At 35.0% G+C, this 23469-nt stretch overlaps 1 protein-coding gene across 2 annotated transcripts in view; it reads left to right on the top strand.

The window, feature by feature from the left end:
• Nucleotides 1-1793: 1793 nt before the first annotated feature.
• Nucleotides 1794-23469, top strand: part of epha3 (eph receptor A3) — a 131693-nt gene continuing 110017 nt past the window's right edge. For both annotated transcript variants that reach the window (XM_048192947.1, XM_048192946.1), the window contains exons 1-3: nt 1794-2008; nt 11051-11115; nt 20444-21101. In XM_048192947.1, coding sequence (XP_048048904.1) covers nt 1924-2008; nt 11051-11115; nt 20444-21101 — 808 coding nt within the window. In that variant the 5' untranslated portion in view covers nt 1794-1923. The remainder of the gene's footprint in view (nt 2009-11050; nt 11116-20443; nt 21102-23469) is intronic.

The following is a 23469-nucleotide window of genomic DNA, read 5'->3' on the forward strand; positions in this document are numbered from 1 at the left end:
TTGTATGCTTGTAAAAACATTCAGACATTAAGCATCCATTGATCATGATGTTAAATTGGATTAAACTTTTAGACCCAGTTTGTCAATGAAGACATTAAATTGTTACAAACAAAAGCAATATATTTCACAGCTGAAATGTATTACATTGACATTAAGAGTCTCCATATTTCTTTCAAGAAATTTTTTTTTTTTTTTTTTTTTACATTTTCATGTTTTAGAGGGCATTCTTAATTATGTGCACAGTGGCATAATAGGCTTTTTATTTAATATGACTACTATTATTTTAAAAACAGCAAGACTAAGCAACTGTAGAGCTGTTCTGCAAACCTCTACCTTTACATAATTTAAATTATTTTTATTTTTGTTGTTTTTATAAATATAAATGAATGTTATTTTATTATTTAATTATATTCCTATTTTACTGAGGAATAGTAAAATAAAAAAAAATACTAAATGTAACTTACTATATTAAAATAAAACTTTCATTAATAATATAAATTAATAATATTCATTAATAATAATATTTTACCTAATTGCAAACCTTTTTAAAAACTAATATTACCTCATTTTGCTTTTAAATTAATTTATTTGTCATCCAATATCAAGAAACATGTTGCAACAATTATGGCTCAATATTATAGGTTCAATAAATGGAAAAATCCCCCCTTGTCTACTTTATTCACCCCCTGTGAGTGTTTTTATTGAAACTCGAGTGATGTTTACTTCTCTTCTAAGTGTCTCTTGAAAGTTGTTCTAGTCAGTTTATGTATGGTGTCTGTCCCAGGCTCGATCAGCCTCTACAGGCCGGCTCTCCACCCAACAGCTGTCGACTGTTTTAAAAGCCTGATATGACAGCATGCAGCCTAGAGTTTCTGTATGGAAATCTTACAATAGTCATAAATATGTTCATCATTGTGGAAAAACAGCATATTGGTGTCCATGAATGTAACTTTTTATAAAATATACTCAATATTATTTATTTACATTATTTACAGCTACAGTCAGGCTTCTGGAACAAGAAAAAATTTAGGGAGGGGCATGACTTTGTCTATGGGGAATTGATTGGAATGTTGGATCATTGTGGTTTGCTGTTGCTTTGATGTCATGTGATTGACAGGGTGTCCCACCTTCCAGCCAGTCAACACCTCATCCGAGAAGAAATATTATTTTGACTTAAAAGATTATGAGGGCACATACATACATACATACATACATACATACATACATACATACATACATACATACATACATACATACATAAATAAATAATGATGTGCACAGAAAAAAAAAATAGAATTGTCAATTTTGATTTCATGGTGACTTGCATTTTCAATGTATAGATTGTGTTGACTGTGTAATACTAACAAAATGTATTTGCAATCAGCTCAATAAAATAGGCTCAGTATGTTGTTATTTGTATTATTCAGTACTTATGTACACTGAACAGTGTGTGACCGCAACATTCATTTGCCCAAACAAAGCCATGTGTTCATACTTCGAGTTGTTGTAGCTCAGTCGTTCGTGATGTTACAAATGGATAGAGCTTAGTACTGTTTTCAGGCAAAGGAAGTGCATAAATTCCACAGTGTGACATAAAGTAACTGGAATTTGATGAGCTGCCGCATGTGTTTTTGTCTTCTCTTCAATTTCCGAGAGATGACATGACCTCTGTTGAACCTGCCGGTCTAATAAACGGAGCTGTCTGGTATGTAGGACCCAGCGAAAAAGGGAAGCTCCCGGTGAGAACTGAGGAGAGAGTGAGAGAGAGAAGAGAGAGAGAGAGAGACTCCTCCTCGTCTCCGGTGTCAAACTTGACATCAGCCTTTGAGCCGAGAATGGTAACTTGTGTCGGAACAGAAGCCCTCACATGAGTGGCATGCTTCATGGAGTTATGTACCTTGCTTTGCCCCCTGAACTGCTATCATGGATTTCAAAACCTTAATACTTTTCATTTTTCTCTTCACGTTTATTTCCAGCGCAGAATTCATTATTCATCCGTCCAATGAAGGTAAGATAACGTCTGGAGTGAGAGACATATTATATCCTCATCTCTGCTTATACAGTATAGCGTGTAGTAGACTGTCCTTTCAATATTGTCAGTTGACTTGAGCTGGTCCAGACAGGGTTGTTCAATCTTCAGACCGTTGACAGGGAAATTAAATTCAAGTGAAATAGTTACCTGATTTACCTCCGGTGCTCATCCAATAAACCGCGGCGAATTTGATCATATTGGTTAATTCACTCGCTTATTCACTTTATGTCAGACCAGCTGCTACAAATGAACCGATTTGATGAATCAAAATGATCGCAGTTCTGCGCGAGACGCATTGATTTGATTTCGCGAGAAATACCCACAAAGGGATAACTGCTAATCAAACTTTTAGTGTTGTTTATTATTGTTTGTTAGGGTCACAGCTGGCTACATGATAAGGGCATATTTTGAAACGATCGATCGGTTGGGAAAGCATGAACGCGCATCGGCTGAGCGCGAAATCCAGTCCGAAAATCTGCCGAGCATACAGCATAATTTTAATATGGGCTATAGCCTGTGTTTAAAGACTCGTTGCGCAGTTTATGTATTTGCACTTTCTTGTTAATTAAGAAATTGCTTTAATTATTTTGTATTTTTGCCGTGTAAATGATAGAATCAAGCTATACTACCATGCGCTGCAAGTTTGTGCGCCGAGTTTATTTCAGTTACACTTGTGCTTTTGTTGTAATATGCTACATGAAATACTTCAGCTTACTAGATACAGCCTACCTTGCTACAAATGCATCCTTTGGGTAAGCAGAGATTTACGTCGTAATCAGGTGTCTGTCACATATTTAGATATAAGGGTATTCTCTTTATTTTTATTTATTTATTTTTATTTTTATTTATTTATTTGATTGACATAAAGCACACGTTGATGTTAACTTGACGCATATTTTGAAGTGAAACTGCTTACAGTGGACGGTGGCTTTATAAATATTCCTTTAAAAATAACTAGCCTAAAGTTTATTACCGACCTTGTTGAAAACCTCAGTCATGTCAGTTGTCTAAAGCTAATCACACGAGTAGTTATTAACTAAAACATATTGGAACACATGTTGCAGTTATATTTTTAATTTTCTATTACATATGGCCTATTGAATAATCTGTATAACTACACTGTAGGCCTATACTAACTAATGAGATTTCAAATAAAGTGCACAATCAAAACAGTACAGCAAAGTAGTCAATAACTTATATTTGGAGCCAACAAAGTTAGGCTAGGTACAGTAGCACTCTCATTTTTAACAAAACATTTAGGCCTATTATATTTCTAGGGCATTGTAGGCTATTTGTATTTTGACATCTGAACGTCCTTTATGAAACACTTGAAGAAGCGGCGGAGGCGAGATATAGATAGGCCTAAACAACGGATATGTTTTAAGTTATTTTATTATTGTTTGAAATGCATGTGCATCCTGTTTACATGTATCTCCTGCGTATCTTTAACTGTTTAGTTCACAGTGATTAGAATTGTGTCCCGTTCAGAGCGGTAAAGTTTTTAGAGTCGTTCGGGGGGGAAATAACGTGAGAATCTAAACCTTTGTGTAGAGCCTCTTTATAGGCTACTAATTACAAAAGTTTCTGTCAGTATTGTCTCATATTCATTATATAGACCTATATGCCTACATATTAGCATTTACAAAGCTTCAGGTGTTCTGTTGGCCTAATTAGAAAAAGATAGAGATTTTCGCTTATCGTATTCAGGAGTCTATTGTGACGCGATATGTAGAAGATAGAGAGATTCGTTTTGGTGATTTTGCTTTTCATGTTTGATTAAATATTCAGGTCCATTTGTTATTATTAAGTTTAGAATTGGTATTTTTGTATGAGAGTTTAGAGTCTGATCTGTGTAGAAAAGATGAGAACTGTTCATAAATGCTGTCAACTCAAAGTGATGTTTCTGGGTGTTTAGATGTCTGTTCTGTGTAACAGAACGACTTTTCTCTCTTATTGTGATTTATAGGCTGTGAATTACCTTTTTCTCAAATAGTATGTAATGGGACGTGTTTTTCACCAGAGAGTGTCAGTATAGAGCCGCAGCCATTGATATCATTTGAGCAAAGTGCTTTTTTACAGCTTGCAGTCGCCTAATCAGCTCATGTGTAATATAGGGTTATAATCTCCTAATATGAATAGAATGAACAATAAAAAAGGTTTATTTTTATTAAGAAAAAAAAAATATATAGGCCTATATATATATATTTGTATATTATATTGAACGTATTAAGCGTCAAAGGCCAGTTTGATATTCGCGATTCACATCCCGAAATTCATGTATTGTCTCAGTCTTTACACAACGAGCATTTATTCAGGAAAAAAAATAGACTCATAAATCCTTTCAGAGGTTGTATGTTATTCAAAAGTTATATCGATGCGAAACTCAAGCCTATTTCCATTTATTTATTTATTTACCCCCACCAGGAAATAAACTCTAGTAAAGTTTGAAACGTGTTCATCTTTATTTTTTGAATTCAGGTTAATTGGGACACTTTTGCCACTCTTTATTTAATTTTAATAATATTTAATCACATAACTTTCCTTGGTTATCAAATCCCATAGCCTATGCTGACCTGACACTACATACTCTTCAGTTCAGTCGTTTTCTTCTGCTCGAGCTGAAATGGGCCGATTTACTACATGGACAGTGCACTTTAACCCTCAACATCAGGTCGTAAAATAGGAAGAATAATAATAATTGAAACTTTAAAGTACAGTCTTTATTACAAGTAATGGATTTTAATAACCAAAACCACCGCATTGCGACCTCATTTGTGTGGATCACCATGTGTTATTAGCATATTTGTCGTTAAAGATAAAGGATAAAATAAATATAAGCCTAAAACACGTTACTATGTCATTTTCTTTTAACTGAGCAGAATTAAGCATTAAAATCATTTTAAAAAGCCATATAGCTGGTGGCCTTTTTTAGACAATTAAAAAGTTTTTGAAGTTTAAGAATTTAACAGAAAACTACAGTAGACCACTTAAAAACAACAACTATAAAACAACACCCACATATAATAATAATAATAATAATAATAATAATAATATTTTTTGACTGACTAATTGACCTCTGTAATTTAGGTAGGTATTTTCTGGTATACCTAGAGGTATTTCTAAAGGAATATGCTGAGTATCTACGCAGCACAGTAATAGTCTAAAAATATTCTCGACTATTTTTACAGCATTTTTTTCCTATAGGCTATGTTTGAAAACAACGAAGTATCCACTTGAGGCCTACTAACACTATCCTATAGATGCGCACAGCATGCATTCTCATGTTTTGCTCATGACACAGTGTTTCTATTTATTTATTTTCTCATTTTTCAAACACAAATTAGGCTATGTGTTCAGAGTAAAATGAAAATATACATATGTAAAATATACACATTCGGCTTTACTGGTTTAAAGTTTATTTAATAAAGACAATTGTCTTAATTGGTAGCATTGAGTTTAATGCCAGCTTAATATTTAATATTTTTTTATTAAACAACACATGGCAGAAAAAAAAAAAAAAAAAAAACCCACATGGAATTGATATCATCATTTTTTTGGATCTGGGCACACTGCCTAGTGAAACATACTTCTGTGTAAAAAAGCAAATTAATTTTTCTGCCATTTAGCTTGGCCTATGTTAGTCAAGTTTGTGGTGGGTAAACTTACAGTCTACTGTAATGCATATCGCCTATTCTTCTGTCAGTACACTTACGGCAGACAGTTTTCCGAGCATGTTGGATTACAGCTAACATTTGACCACATCCTTACAGGACGATTTCAACGAAAATAACAAAAGTCTTATTGAAATATCTCAGGAAATCTTCACAAAGCCGATCAGCTCCAGAATAAAGCCTCTGCCAAAAACATAAATATGATGTAAACGAATCATACAACACTATTACATTTCAAGGGTTTCCATTTTCTAACTTGTGGCCAAAATGGCGCAGTACTCCAGCCACAATGCTCAGCTCGCTCAGACTATGTGATGGCAGCACGACATGGTGTGGTGTGATGTCATGATGCACTAGTTTCCAGCTGGGACGGCTAATGTGTTGTGAGTAACGTTACTTTTCGGATGTATGGAAATTTGCTTATACGCATACAAATGCACAAAATGCATACAGTATCATCAGTATAACAGTAATGTGCATGGTCATGCTGATGGGTGGGTTTTGGATGAAGATGGTGGGCAAAAAAGCTGTGAGGATTCAGAGGGGCTGAGGCAGACACCCTGAGACTCGACTGAATTATTCATAGTGTAGAGGTTAATACTTCATTGCCATCTTGCCACTATGGGCGGAACCTTCAATCAAGCTGCAAGCCCTGCAATTTACTATTGTTTTCCATTTTGTTTATTTTTGATAGCTAAGTTAGGGAATTAGTCAATTAAAAAGTGCCAAATGATCTTGAATCTAAACCCCAAAATGTGGTTTGGCTTAAAAGCAAGCCATAAATCATTGTGATAACATCCCATACAAGTATTGACCTCTCGGACAGATATTTGCGATGCACGTGTGGGGTTCGTCGCGACCCTTGGGGTGTCTGTGAAGGTAGACCAGCTGCATGGGAGGATCTAGTGTGGGTGAGAAAAGGGATCATTGGAGCAGCAGTGGGTATTTTGGACACACATATTAAGGCCTGTCGTGCTCACTTGAAAATCCTTTGAAAATAATCCCCAAGTCCACCATGTGTCTTATACACCCACAGTCAGATTTTAATAAAGCCAGGCATCAACTCCTCTGCTCTCTGAGGGCCCGGCGGTTCCGAGGTGTTCAGACACCTGACTCTCATCTTAATTCAATAACAGATTTAATTAACTACCTGAGAGGTGAGGAGGACGCCGAGAAGAGAAGGCAGAGTGCCATTTACGGGCCATATGGTTCTTTTGTACTCATGCAAACCTCATTCAGATCGTAATCGACTACCATGTTCACAGATATGTTTAAGGTTAGTGGCTATTTTCTGTGAGCTCTCTATCCCTATCATCTGTAAATAAAATAATATTAAACACAGTAAAATATTAAGATGTATGTGACGAGACATCTAGTTTTATATATTCTATATATTAGTGCTTTCAAATCGATTAATCGCGATTAATCGCATCCAACATAAAATTTTGTGTTTACATAATGTGTGTGTGTATATATATATATATATATATATATATATATATATATATATATATATATATATATATATATATATATATATATATATATATATATATATATAATTTTTTATTTATTTTCTTTTTACTAGTGGGTGCAGGGCACTATAATGATAACAAAATAAAGTAAACTGTGACATAAAATTCTTCATACAGTGGACTTGTCATATTTTATTACCTTTTTTTAACAATAGTGAATAAACTGTAATAATGAATGAAATGTTCAAGGTGTCTGAATAAATTTTGGTTTGACTATATATATATACACAGGCACACACACATGTAATATATAAATATAATAATTGTGATTAATCGTGATTGATCGATTTGACAGCATATATACTGTGTATATATATATATATATATATATATATATATATATATATATATATATATATATATATATACACATTTTTTTTTTTAAAAAATATATATTTTAAACTTCTGCTTAAAAAAGTTGTATATGGATTTTCACAACAGGACATTTCTACATTTCTACTAATATTTCATGTCAACTACCTAGACATAATATAAAAGTGAAATTATGATTTAACTGTTTATCTATCTGTAGGTTGATGGGTAAAAGTAATGGGGCAGTTTTAATACTGATTTCTTGTCTTCTTTGTTCAATATTATGATCTCAGTGTAGATATATATTTTACATTGAGCTGTTCTTAGATAGTTTGTGAATGAAACATTACCATTGTCTCCATTGTCAGCTCTGTTAATGTATTCGATCAGTGTGTCATGTGCTGATGAAAGGAAAACAATAGCTAGTAGTGCAAGGATGATACATTAGAGAGACAGATACCTCTTGGCGGCCTGTGGTTGGAATCCTAGATTATTGTCTCACTTCTGTATTGATTTACCTATTTTGTCTGGTGTGGTTGGTTGGATGAAATGGCCGTTGAATCAGCTGTTCATAATTAGGCCTTTGTTTTGTGCTTAGACGCGTTGCTTGATGCTAAATTTTTTGTGGAGAGGGTGGGAATGACGTTGGCTGTGATTTCCTTCTCTTACAGCTGCAGAATTTGCCTCACCCTTGTAGCTATCTAATTTTATGGTCTCAAATTTCCCTGGTCGGCTCAATTTGAGATGCCGGCTCGGCTCATTGAGAAATTTAAATTGGAACCAACGGAGCTGGATGTGAGCTGCCATTATCTGACATAAGCAGATAGCTTTATTATAGGTAATAGGGATCATCTACAGTATGAGAACAGCCAGCTGTTTGGCTAGTGCTCAGGTGCGGTGCCGTTTTGTGCTGGAATTTGATAATGGGGTCTCCAACAGACCCTCCTTAGAGACCCTGATATATATACACTATTCAAAATAATGGACGCACCTGAGTCAATTTATGTTTTTTTTTTTTTATCTAAAAAACATTTTATAGAAAAACGTATAATTAAATGTTTGAAATTAGTATTGTAGATAGATGGGCAAATGTTCTTTACAAAACTAATGTTTAATTTAATTTAATTTAATTTAATTTGATTTAATTTAATTAATATCTAAAAATAATAATCAATCAAAAATTCAATCAACCTGGGGTGTGTTTCCCAAAGGCATTGTTTGCCAACTATGGTTGCAAGTTCCATCGTTATCAGCATTTCAATGAGTCGTTGTTTCCCGAAACCATAGTTCCAGCTAACATTCGCAAACTGCATCGCAGAGTTGTGTGGTTGTGTGGTGGAACTACAGCACTCGACCTGTGGTTAGAAGCATAGTTTCTTGTTTGCATGGCATGTGGACTTAATAAATCCTTATCTAGTGCAAAATAGGCAAGCTTACATTCAGTGCAATCTATATTTTTCATTTCGAATAGATACAAATTTTGGTAACACTTTACAATAAGGTTCATTTGTTAACATTAGTTAATTTATTAACTAACATGAACTAACCATGAGCAATACATTTATTACTGTATTTGTTAATCTTTGTTAACATTAGTTAATAAAAATCCAGCTATTCATAGTTTGTTCATGTTTGTTCACAGTACATTAACTAATGTTAACAAATACAACACTTGATTTTAATAATGTATTTGTAAATGTTGAAATTAACATTAACAAAGGTTAATAAATGCTGTAGAGTATTAGTTCATGTTAACGAATGTTTACTAATGAACCTTATTGTAAAGTGTTACCCAAATTTCATTGATGTCTTTTAGTTTGTCAAGAGATTTAAAGCACCGTTTTTGAAAAGTGTGCATGTGCGTACGTGCTGTAGTATGTAAGAATGAGCCTGGAATCTGGAAATAAAGCAAAGTAACTGAGAAAAATGAGTATTAGTTCTCAGATGCCATGTCCATAATTCATAGCAAAAAATCTGGAAAAAGTGAAGATCTCAAAACGGATTAAAATAAGTTATTACTCTACATTGTACAAGAATAAAGGTAAACAAAGTGCCCAGCATAAATGTGAACTTCAATATGTCTTCAATACTTATTTTGCACCGTGAAGTTGTCCAGAATGTTCAGAGCTGAGACAGGCCAAAAAAAATAATTTTTTGGTTACTACCAAATTTCATAATATTGATGACTTTACTATTTTTCTAAAATGCTGAAAATAATGAGGAAATATCAATATATATTAAAGAATGAGAAAATGTTTTACTGGTACGAATCAGCAAACTGCATTTATGGACTGATTTCTTATGTTTGGAAGGTGTACTGTCTTAGACTTGGACATCACGTCACACTTTAGGATAAGCTTGTGATTAATATTGGCATTAAAGTATATGTTTGTAGGCACTTTTATAAAAGAAAGGTTTATGTCATCCATGTCCCATATGTCCATTTGATTTGGCTGGATGTTTCCTTGCCATCGCTGTAGGGAGAATGAGTGACACAGCTATGAGTCGGGGCCATAGACGCCATGCTGAGTGCCCCACATGTCAGCTGGGATTATGCGTTTACTGTACGCCGATGGAAGCTTTTGTTCTTTCTCTTTGTGCCTGCTGAAGCCTTGCTCAATCAAACAGGAGCTGTTATTATGAGAGCAGGAGACACTGAGATGTCAAGAGCTTGTCGTGACCTTCTCCTCTGTAGCACGCCATGTAGGCAGCCAGCCATTTTTAATAATGCAGTAATATTTCCTTTCTGTCATCTCCCATTGTTTTATATATTTTTTTCCATAGTTTTTTTATCTCGGTTTTCGTTGTTGTTTCTTTAATTTTTAAATTGATTGGATTTGACAAGGGTTTGATAATGTTTAATAATAATAAAAAAAAAAATGTCTACACAAACAGAAATAAATATTGAACACAAAGATTGAGCTAAATAAAACAATAACATCTGAGAATTTTTATATTGCATGAATGAGAAAAACAGCAATAAGAAAAATATGAATGGAAAATAAAATACTTTTTAAGTATAAATAATAAATGATAGTGAAAAAATCACACAGTGGTGAGCAACAATCTCTTATCAACAATCTCTTATCATCTATTCAGCTTGTCAGATGAAAGAAACCATTTGAGATTTGTTTGCCTTGTCAAAGATACGTATCGGTGAAATAATACTCTGACACACACAAGATCAACGTTTGGTCTGACATTAAAGACCCCATGCACGCACGCACGGGGTAACGAGGGGAACTTTTTTCCGTCCAGTTAAAGCTAGTACGGCACATTGAATAATGTTCGTTTGAAGGATGAGTCCGTTGACTCCATTGTTTGTTTAATTGGATTGTGGCACAAGAGCAGCGCAGCTGAGTAAATACTGTGTTGATCGGGACGCTGCACACTGAGAGCTGTATCCCGGTCCGAGTGGCTGTGTGGCGGGGGGTGAAACCCGATCTAAAAAGGGATAACTGCTTATTTGTTTCTCTCCCCTTCTCTCTCCTTTTCTACAGTTAACCTGTTGGACTCCAAAGCAAGCCAAGGGGAGCTGGGTTGGATATCATCCCCATCCCATGGGGTGAGTGTTGTTGCAGCCCTAATCCATATTTCTTAGTGGAAAAGAAGAGAACAGAGGTTTCATGCTGTGAGGATGTTGTTGGGGAGCCAAAACAATGTGCATAAAGATGTGGAAACTATTTAGGCTTGAGAATAATTCTAAAAATTAGATTTTAACAGATAAAATTAGAATTAAATTTATATAAATCATTCTAATATGCTGATTTGCTGTTCAAGAAACAGTTCTTATTATTATCAATGTTATTATCAGAGTTTTTGCTTAATATTTTTTTTAGAAACCGTGATACACTACCATTCAAAAGTTTGGATTAAGTAAGATCAAAAAAAGGTGACCCTTTATGGTCGCACTTTATATTAAGTGGCCTTAACTACTATGTACTTACATCAAAAAATAAGTACAATGTACTGTTGTGGCGAAAAATCGACAGCAACTCACTGTGTAAGAAACAAACTCAGACCCAAGAGCCTTTTAACGTTTTATTTCTTGCAAGAAAGATTCAAACAGTCATGACAGCTTTGGAAACCACAGTGTAAGAATAACACAATTCTTTTCCTGGGCACCTTTATACTTCCCCTTAACTCTTCAAGGTTAAACTCTCCCTCCCATATATAGTCATTCTGACCCTTTGTTCCTCCACGTATGTCACTTAAAGATGTTCTTTTTCATATCTTAAAGATGTTCTTTTAAAGATCATATCTCTGTCAGGGGTATCTTTTAAAGATCATAGGTCTGTGTTACCTAAGACCACTTATATCTTTTACGTCAAAGTCTAACCCACCCCAGGTGTACATCTCCCAGATAAGGTTTGTGTTTCTGAAGATACATAACACATTTCTTAAAAATATGAGTATTACTTAGAAATTTTAAAATTTCCACAACAGTACTTATTGGGTTCATACTGAATTGCAAAACACTTTTTCTGCTATTGAATTGGGATACGGGTAAGGTTAGGGTAAGCTTTAAAATCAAGTTTTACATTTTACATTAGTCAATGCACTATGAACTCGCATGAACAAACAATGAACAACTGTATTTTTATTAACTAACATCAACAAAGATTTGCTCATGGTTAGTTCATGTTAGTTAATACATTAACTAATGTTAATGAATGAGACTATTGCAAAGTGTTAAAAAAAATATATATTTTTCAGCAATGACGCATTAAATTGATCAAAAATTACTGTAAAGACATGTATAATGTTACACAAGATTTCTGTTTCAAATAAATGCTGTTCTTTTGAACTTTTTATTCATAAAATATCCTGAAAGGAAATTTACCATGGTTTCCACAAAAATATTAAGCAGCAAAAAATGTTTTCTTCAACATTTTTAAGCACAAATAATAATAATAATAATAATAATAATAATAATAATAATAATAATTTAGCACCAGCATATTAGAATGATTTCAGTGTCAAACTTTGAAAAGAAATATATACAGATAACATATATTATAACCATAATAAACCCAAAGGTATGTTTCTCCTGTTAGCGTGGAACAAGTCTGGGTACTTTATTTTTGTTGTCAAAACCTCAAGGTCGCAACTTCCGATAATAACCATGTTTATTTGTCGAGTTGTACAGGTATTGGTCTCAAGGGCTACTCAGACCAAAACATTCTTTAAACTTTATTATGTGTTAAAATGACTTGCTGGCAGTTGCTAAAGGTAATCCAGTAATTTGTTCCATATAGCTGCCAAACCTTGTTTCCCCTCGTTCTTTTTTACTGTTGGCACAGTAAAATGTGAAGCTTTCCTTTCTTAGACGTAAGGGAGAAGAAAAGCAGGAAAAAGAAAAACATGAAGCAAAAAATAAAAAAGGTCATTTGCATTTTAAATTAAGTGCTTTTTAATGTAGACTGCATTTATTGAAAATTGAGTAATTGCACTAATTTGCTAGATTAATTTCTAAACGTTCATAAGTTCAACAGAGAAGGCATCATTAATCTTTACAATAGCCATAAAGGTGATTTAGAATGAAAAAGGAAATCCCTCGCAGATATGTGCTGAATGCTGTGGGATTTATTAAGTCGACGTGTAGCTATTGTCACGACTACACCAAAGATCAGGTTCTCAAGGTGAATTAACTCTAATTACTCAGGACTTCTCCCTAGTTTGGAGCGATAAGCATTTTGCCCTGAAAGCTATGCCCTCAAAAATGATTTCAAATAATGTGCCGCTGCAGCGCTGACACTGACGGATGGGCCGCCCGCCTTCTGCCAGTGTAAGCACAAATCGGCCCGGTTAAAGCAAATTAAGAGCTAAGCCCATCGGACGCTCCCTGTGCGGCCGCACGCTCAGATAAGGGCAGTAAATATAAATCGGCCCTGCGCAGACAGCTCTTTAAACATGCAGCGCTGTTTATTATGGCCTCTCCAAATTGCATCAGGCCTCAGCCTGGGATTCATTACCCAAGGCAGTCGGATTACTCTGTTTGCGGCACGACTACCCGTATGAACTGCTACGATCTGTTGAGTTGCTCTGAGGACCCTGCACAATTGTTCTTTGAGTTGTTAAAAAGCATCTTTGCTGTGGCGTCTGTGGAGTCACCGATTAGGACTTGATTAGTGGTTGTATTTTTGGGGTTTGGAATGCCTCGTTTCTCCTCAGGAACAGAAAGAGAAGTGCAAATGACTCTTGAACACCGCCTTGGCTTGGCATTGGCATTGTTTTTATTTCCATTTAAGATTTTTGTATGAATTATCTCTCGCAGAGGGAGTATCGGTGGCTGTACTGGGTAGTAGGCCAGAAATGTAAATATTCAGAGCTGCAAATTCTGCATGACCATATTCAACATCCCTTAATCCTATTCCAATATATACAATTCCTACCCAATATCTGAACTTAACAACTGCCTTACTAACTATTATTAAGCAGTAAATAATTATAAAGCATTTATTAATCTTAGTTAATGTTAATTTCAGCATTTACAAATGCATTATTAAAATCAAAAGATGTATCTGTTCATATTATTTAACGGACCTGAGCTAACATGAACTAACAGTTGTATTTTTATTAACTAACATTAACAAAGATTAATAAATGCTGTAATGTATTGTTCGTTGTTAGGTCATGTTAGTTAATGTATTAACTAACATTAACTACTGGAAAGTTATTGTAAAGTTTTAACAAATAATCAAAACAAAACACAATAAATATGAAATATTTTATTTGTTATGCTGTGTGGCATCTGACTTTCTACATAATTCCACAAAACTGGAAGACGTTCTTAACATAAGCAATAGGCTGTTTTAAAAGATAAAAAAATAAAAATGAGTGAGAATCAATAAATGATAAATAATTTACTGTCATTTTGTGAATATTAAGTAATCATGTAATCAATAAAAATGTAACTAGTCTGATTATGAGTATTTTAAAATGTAATGTAATCTAATTACAAGTATATAATTTTTGGAATCTGATTACGGAATCCAGATTACATATAATCCGTTACTACCCAGCAATATATGTATGATTTGATTAATCAAATTGGTTAGTATGACCAAAAACATATATTATGGTATGAGTAGTCTTATATGACCTATGTATATCATGTAGTTAAATGAAAAAAAAAAAAAAAAAAAAGTATATACAATATATATATAATTTTTTTCGACATGGTATGAACACCTCTGGTTCTTTTTTTTTTTTTTTTTTTGTCATTTAACTACATGATATACATATGACATTTAACTACATGATATACATATAAGTTAATTGTGAAAAAGTGCTGCACAAATAAATTTGAAAAATGTAAAATGTTAATGTTTTTCATATTTTATATATATATATATATATATATATATATATATATATATATGTATGTATATGTATGTGTGTGTGTGTGTGTGTGTTTTGTAAAATACAGTAAATAAGATTTCACTACAATTAGATTTCTTTTATAGTTTTATTTCGATGCAAAACAAAAAATTATTCATAACAAATGAATGTCATCAAAAAAAAAAAAAAAAAGTCAAACTACACATTGTGCACATCGATTTCCTTTAATAATGTATTTCCTTGTCATATTTTGGTCTCTAAAATTCTGAAGTAGAAGCTAGAAGATCTCTAGCATCGTAGCATAATCGACTGAGACAAAATAGGCAGCAAACACAAAATTTTCATTATGCATTGCTCTCTCACACTCTGCCAATGCCCGCAGCGAAAGGCAATATTTCCAACATGATCCTGAAACTCATTTACCAACCCCCTACCCCACCCCAACCTCCCCGAAAAGAAACTGTGAAAGGTCTCCAGCTGTATAAAGTGCAAAGAAAACCCCCTCTATAAAGGTGGATTAGCACGTCATATGGCCGCAGCGGGGTGAGCGGGCAGCACACAATGTGTTATGGTTCCTCTGTGGTAAAAGCTGTGATGAAAAGGTATTGACTGATCGGGTACAGTTGTTGCTGTGACCTAGTGCAGGAAATCTTAGATGGTGAAGCACTTGTCATTTCTAGTGTTTCCTGCTATATTCTTGGAATGAAAGCTCATGGGCCTCACGTATAACCATAAGTCTTTTCCAGTTTTCATTCTGGAGTGATTTGTGTCTTAAATTTTGCTAGGTGTTTACAATATAATATGGATGAGTTTGTGCTTCTTGAACAGCATTGGGTAAACTGCTTTGAAACTGTAGATACAAATTTTAAGATACAAGCTACACATAAATTAAGGTAATTTAGCTAGCTACACTTAAGTAGTGAGCTACACAACAAGCAACCATCAAAATAGCTAATTACACTGACGCTAGTGTACTTGTAGTGCACAGTGCTTTCAATGTTGTCTTTTTTTCTTTTTCTTTCTTTGCAATCCTTTGCTAAAAAGAAGTTTGCTGAATGTAGTCTAAACTTGTAGTGTACTTCAAATCTGTTAAAAAGTACTTCAAATCTAGTTAAAAACTGTACTTGCATATATAAAATTACTATAAGTACTTTGTGAGTACTTAAAATGAATACACTTTCATGACTTTTATGACACTTTCATGTTTCTTCATACACAGACATTTAAAAAAGTGCACAGTGCACTTAGTAATAATGTCAAATTAAAGGTTGTACATTTTAAATAATTGTGTTTTTATCTTTTGTTGTGCTTTAAATACACATTTGATGTGTTGACTAACATACTAAAGCATGTGTAAAGAACATTAATTAATTTTAACTGTACTGTGTTATTCAGTATTACTTTTAAAGTTACAATATATTTTATAGTATCATATATATTTTAAATGTACTAAATTGCCACTTGTGGAATTACAAATGTGGAATTACATATGTATTCAATAGAAATGACTTGTATTTTTTATTTACCATAAATGCTTGTCAGTAAATATGGCAGTGTACTTTAATCATATTTTAAAGTCAATAGAAGTAATTGTGACATACAATGACTTATTTAAGTGCTACCTACTTACAGTAGGTCAAAAAAGCAGGTTACACTTTATTTTACAGTGCCATAGTTACATTGTAATAACTCAAATAAGTACTGAGTACTATTAATTAACTACATGTACTTACTCTAGAGTTACAGTTAGGGTTAGGGTTTGGTTTAGGGTTAGTTACTTGTAATTATGCATAATTTACTGTTATTACTATAGTAAGTACATGTAGTAACATGTAACTACTGCACTGTAAAATAAAAAAAGCACTAATTCAAAGTGAACTAAGTTCAACTAATTGCATTTAATATAAATTTAAACAATTAATTTAATTGCAAATAACATGCATTTAAGTGTTCAAAAACTTTAGTTTCAGTTTGCGCTTAAGTATATTATTTTAAAGTATATTATTTTTGTAGTAAGTACTCTTTTAAAAGTATGCTGAAGTGTACTTATTTTCCCGAGGAATCAGTATTTAGCAAATAGCATTTCTTCCTTTTTTCTTTCTTTTTTTTTTTTTTTTTTTTACATGAAGCAATTTAATGTAATTAATCATACTTCCCAATTGTATGTGAAAAAAAAAAAAAAACAGTGTATTTTATTATTAAATCATTTTGCAATACACTGTGACAAAAACTATTGATCTAGTTTTTGTCATTCTTCATCACTAATTGTTGGGCGGAAAATAGCTTGTTACTAGAAAACTACACTTTTGAAAGCAAATGTATTTAAATCGAGAAAAAAAGTTTGCTAAAAATAAATAACAAAAGCTAGCATTTGCTTGTCTTCAGCTAAATCATGTCACTTACACTTTAATACCACTCAAGCTTGGAACAATGTGTATTCTTAGTGGATATCAAGCCCTCACTGCACAAGTTGTGTCGATTAGTACAAATGTATATTTTTACAGCAAGCAATTTCCATTACTAGATCTCCTGTGTACCTATAAGTATGTATTTTCCTCTATGGCCTCTCTGGCATCCCATTGTTGAGACTCTAATGGAGTCCTCACAAAGATAATCTGCTCTAATTTTGTCCATTATAATGAAGAGAGCGGGATTTGATCAAGAGAAACTGTGTGCACCTATACAGGAAATGTGCATGCGATACCAGCAAAAGCCAGCAGTATATGTCAGTCTTTGCTAACTAATGCAATTCCATTGTAATACGAGCAAGGGGAGGATTATAATTTTATTATATATCTGTCTGAAACATAAGCTCTGCCCCACTTTGTCCACGAGTGCCAGGGAATCTATTAGCTTAAAGTACCAGTTGGCCTGTGTACACACTGAGTGTACACAGGGGGGAGTTGGGCCGCAGCCCTGCCAAATGTACCAACTGCTGATTTCCTCGTTTCTCTGTTGCTTTCCTTGCTGGAGGGGGATTACTATTGTAAAGTGATATTCGGAGAAACCTAAAGTCATCTTCAGTCTTCCCATCGAGTGTTAAGTTGCAAAGCGCACGGCTGACGTCTCCCGCTGTGGAGAAGGAAATACAGATTGGTGTCCAATCGTAGACTGGTGCTCTCCGAGAAATCAATGCGGCCTTTAGAAGCTGCTGTCCATAAAAGAGATATCCAGACAAGGCTTTTACAGTTTTTCCCTCTCTATAACCGAGTGTTATGCATTATAAAGTAGTATAAAGGAGATTGGCTTGTGCTGGTGATGATGTCATTCATGGCAGCAGACAGTCCACACTATATTCTCAAGTGTGTGTGATTTACACATCATATATGATGTTTCATTTATTTTGGCAGTCATGGTTTCAGTACAGTCATTCTCTATGCAGTTTGATAATGCGGCACAGCCCAGGCACCTGGACTTAATTTGGAGCATCAGCTATGCTGGTGAACACAGGTTGGCTCAGTAAATATCTCTGAGACAAATGACCAGCTGAAATTTCCATTGATTTATTTCAATTTACATCATATTTGTTCACTTCACAACTTCATAAACACAATATCAGAAGCAGATACCATTGTTCTAGAATCATAACGCCTCGTTTAGACCCTGCCTTAACGCCAAGCTTGCAGATTTACACAGAAGCGGGATGCCTGTTATTCATAAAATAATAATCCATTAATTTTTTATCAAAATCTTGATTTTTCGGTGAAACAGAGTTCTTTCTGAGTGGTGACCAGGGGCGTAGTCATCATTTCAGAAGTGAGGGGGACAGAAATATCAGTTGTAATACCAGTTTTTAACTAACCTTTGTCTAATTGACTGGTTTTATTTATTTATTTTTTATATAATCTCTTGCTTTTAATTAAATAAAATATACTGCTGAACAATAATATCTATAATTCTATTATCTATTTTTCCTATATTTTCTTATATAGGTTTCCACAACAATATGAAGCAGCACAACTATTTCAAATCAGCATACAGTATTAGAATGATTTCTGAAGGATCATGTGACACTGAAGACTGGAGTAATGATGCTGAAAATTCAGCTTTGATTACAGGAATAAATTACATTTTACAATATATTCACATAGAAAACAGCTATTTTAATTTGTAATAATATTTCACAATATTCCTGTTTTTACTGTATTTTTGATTAAATAAATGCAGCCTTGGTGAGTATAAAAGACTTTCAAAAACATTAAAAAATTATAATGTTTTCAAAATTCTGACAGGTAGACTTACTGTATTTTATAGTTTCTATAAAAGCTGTCAATTTGCGCTGCATTATTCATATACTTTATTGTCATATAAATACCATAAGATAGCTTGAAAAACACATAAATCACATATTGTAGCAATCGTGTGTTTATTGTCTTCACGTTTCATCAGTCAAAACGTTTCTGATTTTTATTCAGCTGCTGCCACAGCGAATTATGCTTTTGTCCATATAAGGGATTTCCTGGAAGGTCATAAGTTATTATTTCTATTAATCTGTTTTGGACTTTCTGCGCGAGAGCGTCCTCCGGCTTCGAGTATGAAGTTATTACTTCTGTGAATCTGTTTTGGACTTTCTGTGAGAGAGCGTCCTCCGGCTTTGAGTATGAATAAAACATACATTACATGAGAGTGTTTAGCGCTCCATAATGTTCAGATCGCCTCATTTTACATAAGAATAAAATGACAGGGCATGCATAGACTATCTTGTCTCTTTGAATTTAAATCTAGATTTATTCGCATTGACAAATTTAGGTTTTATTAAAAGTTTGTGCCCCCCCAACCATCCCCCGTAATTTATGCAAATGGTGGTGATGTATGCAAGACTTCTTCAATCATTTAGTCTGCTAACATATATATTGTGTGAATTTTGGAAACTTTCCTCCCTTTTGGTTTTCCATATACCATTAATTATGAAATATACCAAAATGTGCATTAAAATATGTGGATGGAATTCCAGCTGTCAATGAATTCAGTCAGTTTGCATTTGAAAAACATTTGAAAGCTCCTTTTTTGGGTGTTTCATTAAGCACCCTCACAGTTGAAACACAAATAGGCAATTCTTCAGTCTGAGGGCACACTTGTTCTGCTGGGTAATGAACAGCTCACAGCCACTCCAGAGGCCTTGTCTCACTCAGCCAAGGGCTTTTATAAACTCCGGCTTGACGGAGAGCCATATTCTACTCCATTATTGTAATAGAAAACACTGCCTCTCAGTTCATCATTTATTCTGCTTTGTGTACGTTAAACCTCAAGACTTCTGGCCGCATTGTGACTTCGGACACCCCAAGTGACAAAACAAAATGATTTGTCAGGCTCGCCTTACAAGGGAGAGTACTCAGAGTGGAGAGCCTCATTAATTATGTCCCACATTAATTATATGAACAGGGGAGATATTAATTTGAAACGATCCATTATTCCAAATGTGTTTGAGAAATAAATAAGCCCGCTGCTCAGGTGTTTTACATTCGTCACGGTTCCGCTGAAATGTAGGAGTACAGTAGCTGTTCGCTTTCCTCTGAATAGATTTGATTAACTTCTTTCTTTTTTTGCAGTGGGAGGAAATTAGCGGTGTGGATGAACACTACACACCCATCCGGACCTTCCAGGTGTGCAACGTGATGGAGTACAGCCAGAACAACTGGTTGAGGACCAACTGGATTCCTCGCAATTCTGCGCAGAAGATCTATGTGGAGCTCAAGTTTACCCTGAGAGACTGCAACAGTATTCCCATGGTCCTGACTTGCAAAGAGACATTCAACTTACACTACCTAGAGACAGATGAAGACCAGGGAAGTAAGTTCCGCGAGCACCAGTTCTCCAAAATAGACACCATCGCCGCCGATGAGAGCTTTACTCAGATGGACCTAGGCGACCGCATCCTGAAGTTAAACACAGAGGTCCGTGAGGTGGGGCCCATGACTAAGAAGGGCTTTTATCTGGCTTTCCAGGACGTGGGAGCCTGCGTGGCCCTTGTTTCAGTGCGGGTGTACTTTAAAAAATGCCCTTTTACGGTGAGAAACTTGGCTATGTTTCCTGACACGGTACCCACGGACTCTCAGTCGCTGGTGGAGGTTAGGGGCTCCTGTGTCAACAATTCCAAGGAGGAGGATCCACCAAAAATGTACTGCAGTACTGAGGGAGAGTGGCTGGTGCCTATTGGGAAATGCCTATGTAACATAGGTTACGAGGAGCGGGGAGTCGCTTGCCAAGGTAGAGTTTTTCTCTCACATGCACACTTTTCTTCTTACAGTGCCTTTTTCATTTCACGGCCCATTTTCTTCCTTTCATCAGCGTAATGTACTAGCACCGGCTCTGTATACAGCAGCTCTAAATAGGACAACTGAGTATGTCCCTGGAATACCATTCATTTGTTTACGCTGCTCATTGTCTGTAATGGCGAAGCATTTGGCTCACGATGGAAATGTTTCTAAACTCCATGGTGAGTTGAGTATCTGTCCCGCGTTCTGAGTGCAAATGGATTTTTCCCAGATACGGCCACACCTCTGATCTGTCAGCCATGCTCTGGAGAGAGGAATATGAGAGTTCTGTGTAGCCGAGGACAGAGGAGATCTGTGGTGCAGACCCCCTTAAAGGGCAGCTTGAAGCAGTTAAGCTTGTGAAACACTTCTCTGCATCACTTCATCAGACGCACAAATAGATGTACGTTAGTCATTGAAGAGGGATAAGTGTGTGTGTTTGATGTAAAGCATGTGAGACTTCCACTGCTTTATGTGTGCTTTTTTATAGTCTAAAGACACAAATTCTCTTCATATACTCATATTCAAACATTGTAAACTGATGAAAAGAGAAGATCTTGGCCATCATTCTTTGTCTCGGGATCAGACTCAGAGGATCAGACTCAGTTGTATTGCTAGTGTTTGGGCTTTTCTTCAGTCGAAAAGAAATTGAGGTTTTTGAGGAAAACATTCCAGGATTTCTCTCCATATAGTGGACTTCAACAGGGTACAACGGGTTGAAGGTCCAAATTGCAGTTTCATTGCAGCTTCAAAAAGCTCTACATGATCCCAGCCGAGGAATAAGGGTCTTATCTAGAGAAATGATCGGTCATTTTCTAAAAAAAAAAAAAACTTTTTAACCACAGATTGTCGTTGTGCACTAGTTCTGCAATGCACCACACATTACGTAATCACATTGGGAAGGTCACACATGATGTAGGCCATACTGACAAAGTGTTTAAAAGGGAACGTGCAAAGTCAAACGGCCTTTACATAAAAAAGGTAAAACAAAATGGAAAATGAGATGGAGTTTTACGCCCTACTGCGGTACTTCCACCTACATCACGTGTGACCTTTCCAACGATTACGTAATGCGTGGTGCATCACAGAGCTAGAGCAAGACGAGCATTTTTGGTTAAAAAGTATATAATTTTTATTTATTTATTTTTTTTTAGAAAATGACAGATCATTTTGCCTCAGCTGGGATCATGTAGAGCCCTTTGAAGCTGCAATAATACTGGAATTTGGACCTTCTTCATTTCTTTTCGACTGAAGAAAGAAAGACATAAATATCTTGGATGACATGGGGTTGAGTAAATTATCAGGAAATTTTAATTCTGAAGTGAACTAATCCATTAAATTTAAATGTTTGTCCAAAAAATTTACTTTTAGGGGTACAACATCTTGTCACTGGGGAAGTATCCTTACCTAGGGGTACCTTATTTACCCTTAAAAGGTTCAAAGTAGTACCTTTAAGATACATATTACTATTCTAAGAGACTAATATGCACCTTTAGGGGTAGATAAGGTACAGAGTTGTCCCTTAAGGGTACTGCCCTAGTGTCAAGCAGTTGTACCCCTGAAGATACAGTTTTTGGACATTTGTTTAACACTGTGGACACTGTGGTTTATATAAAATTCAGTTTAAAAATAATGACCCCTGCATTTGACTCCATTTTGGGTTCTATTTTGATTTTTTGAATGCAAGAATATGTCCTGAAAGGGAGCTTACCTTTTCTGAACCACTACTGCAGGTCCAGTTACACTATTTGCTTTTGCATCATTAACATGAATACAGTAGTCTGTGTCACTGCTATGTATGTATTTGCCCCTTTGAATTTACTACCTAAACTTTATACGCACAAAACCACATTTGCATTTGTCTGTTGCAGATGCATTGAAAGAATGCAGGGTTGCTCTCAAACACAATTTATTCAGAGAGAAGCAGTCATGAGAAATGGTCAGAAACATGCTCAGGAATGGGAATGTGATCAATAGTGGTTCAGTTGCACAAGTTAAGCTGTTATTGCGGTTTTATACCAATTATGAATTCTTCTGTACTTTTCAAATGGACACCCAAGTTTGGAAATCTGTTTTCATCCCAAAAAGCACATTAAGCTTTAATGTGAAAGTGCACTAAGTGTGTGTAGGTGTGAGTTTTTCTGTGGTTGAGGGAGCTGATAATAGATTGGCTGGCAGCTGGTTTGAGCACTTCAGTCCTGCCCATGGTATTACTTGAGTTACGCAGTCTCCCTGGAGAAATCACTTCTGCTCTTCATAAAATGCTCTGCGTCTATCCTCTGGACTTCAGCACTACTGAGAGATGTTTGAGATTTTCACCA

Source organism: Megalobrama amblycephala, linkage group LG6, assembly GCF_018812025.1.
Source record: "Megalobrama amblycephala isolate DHTTF-2021 linkage group LG6, ASM1881202v1, whole genome shotgun sequence".
Classification (NCBI taxonomy): Eukaryota; Metazoa; Chordata; class Actinopteri; order Cypriniformes; family Xenocyprididae; genus Megalobrama; species Megalobrama amblycephala.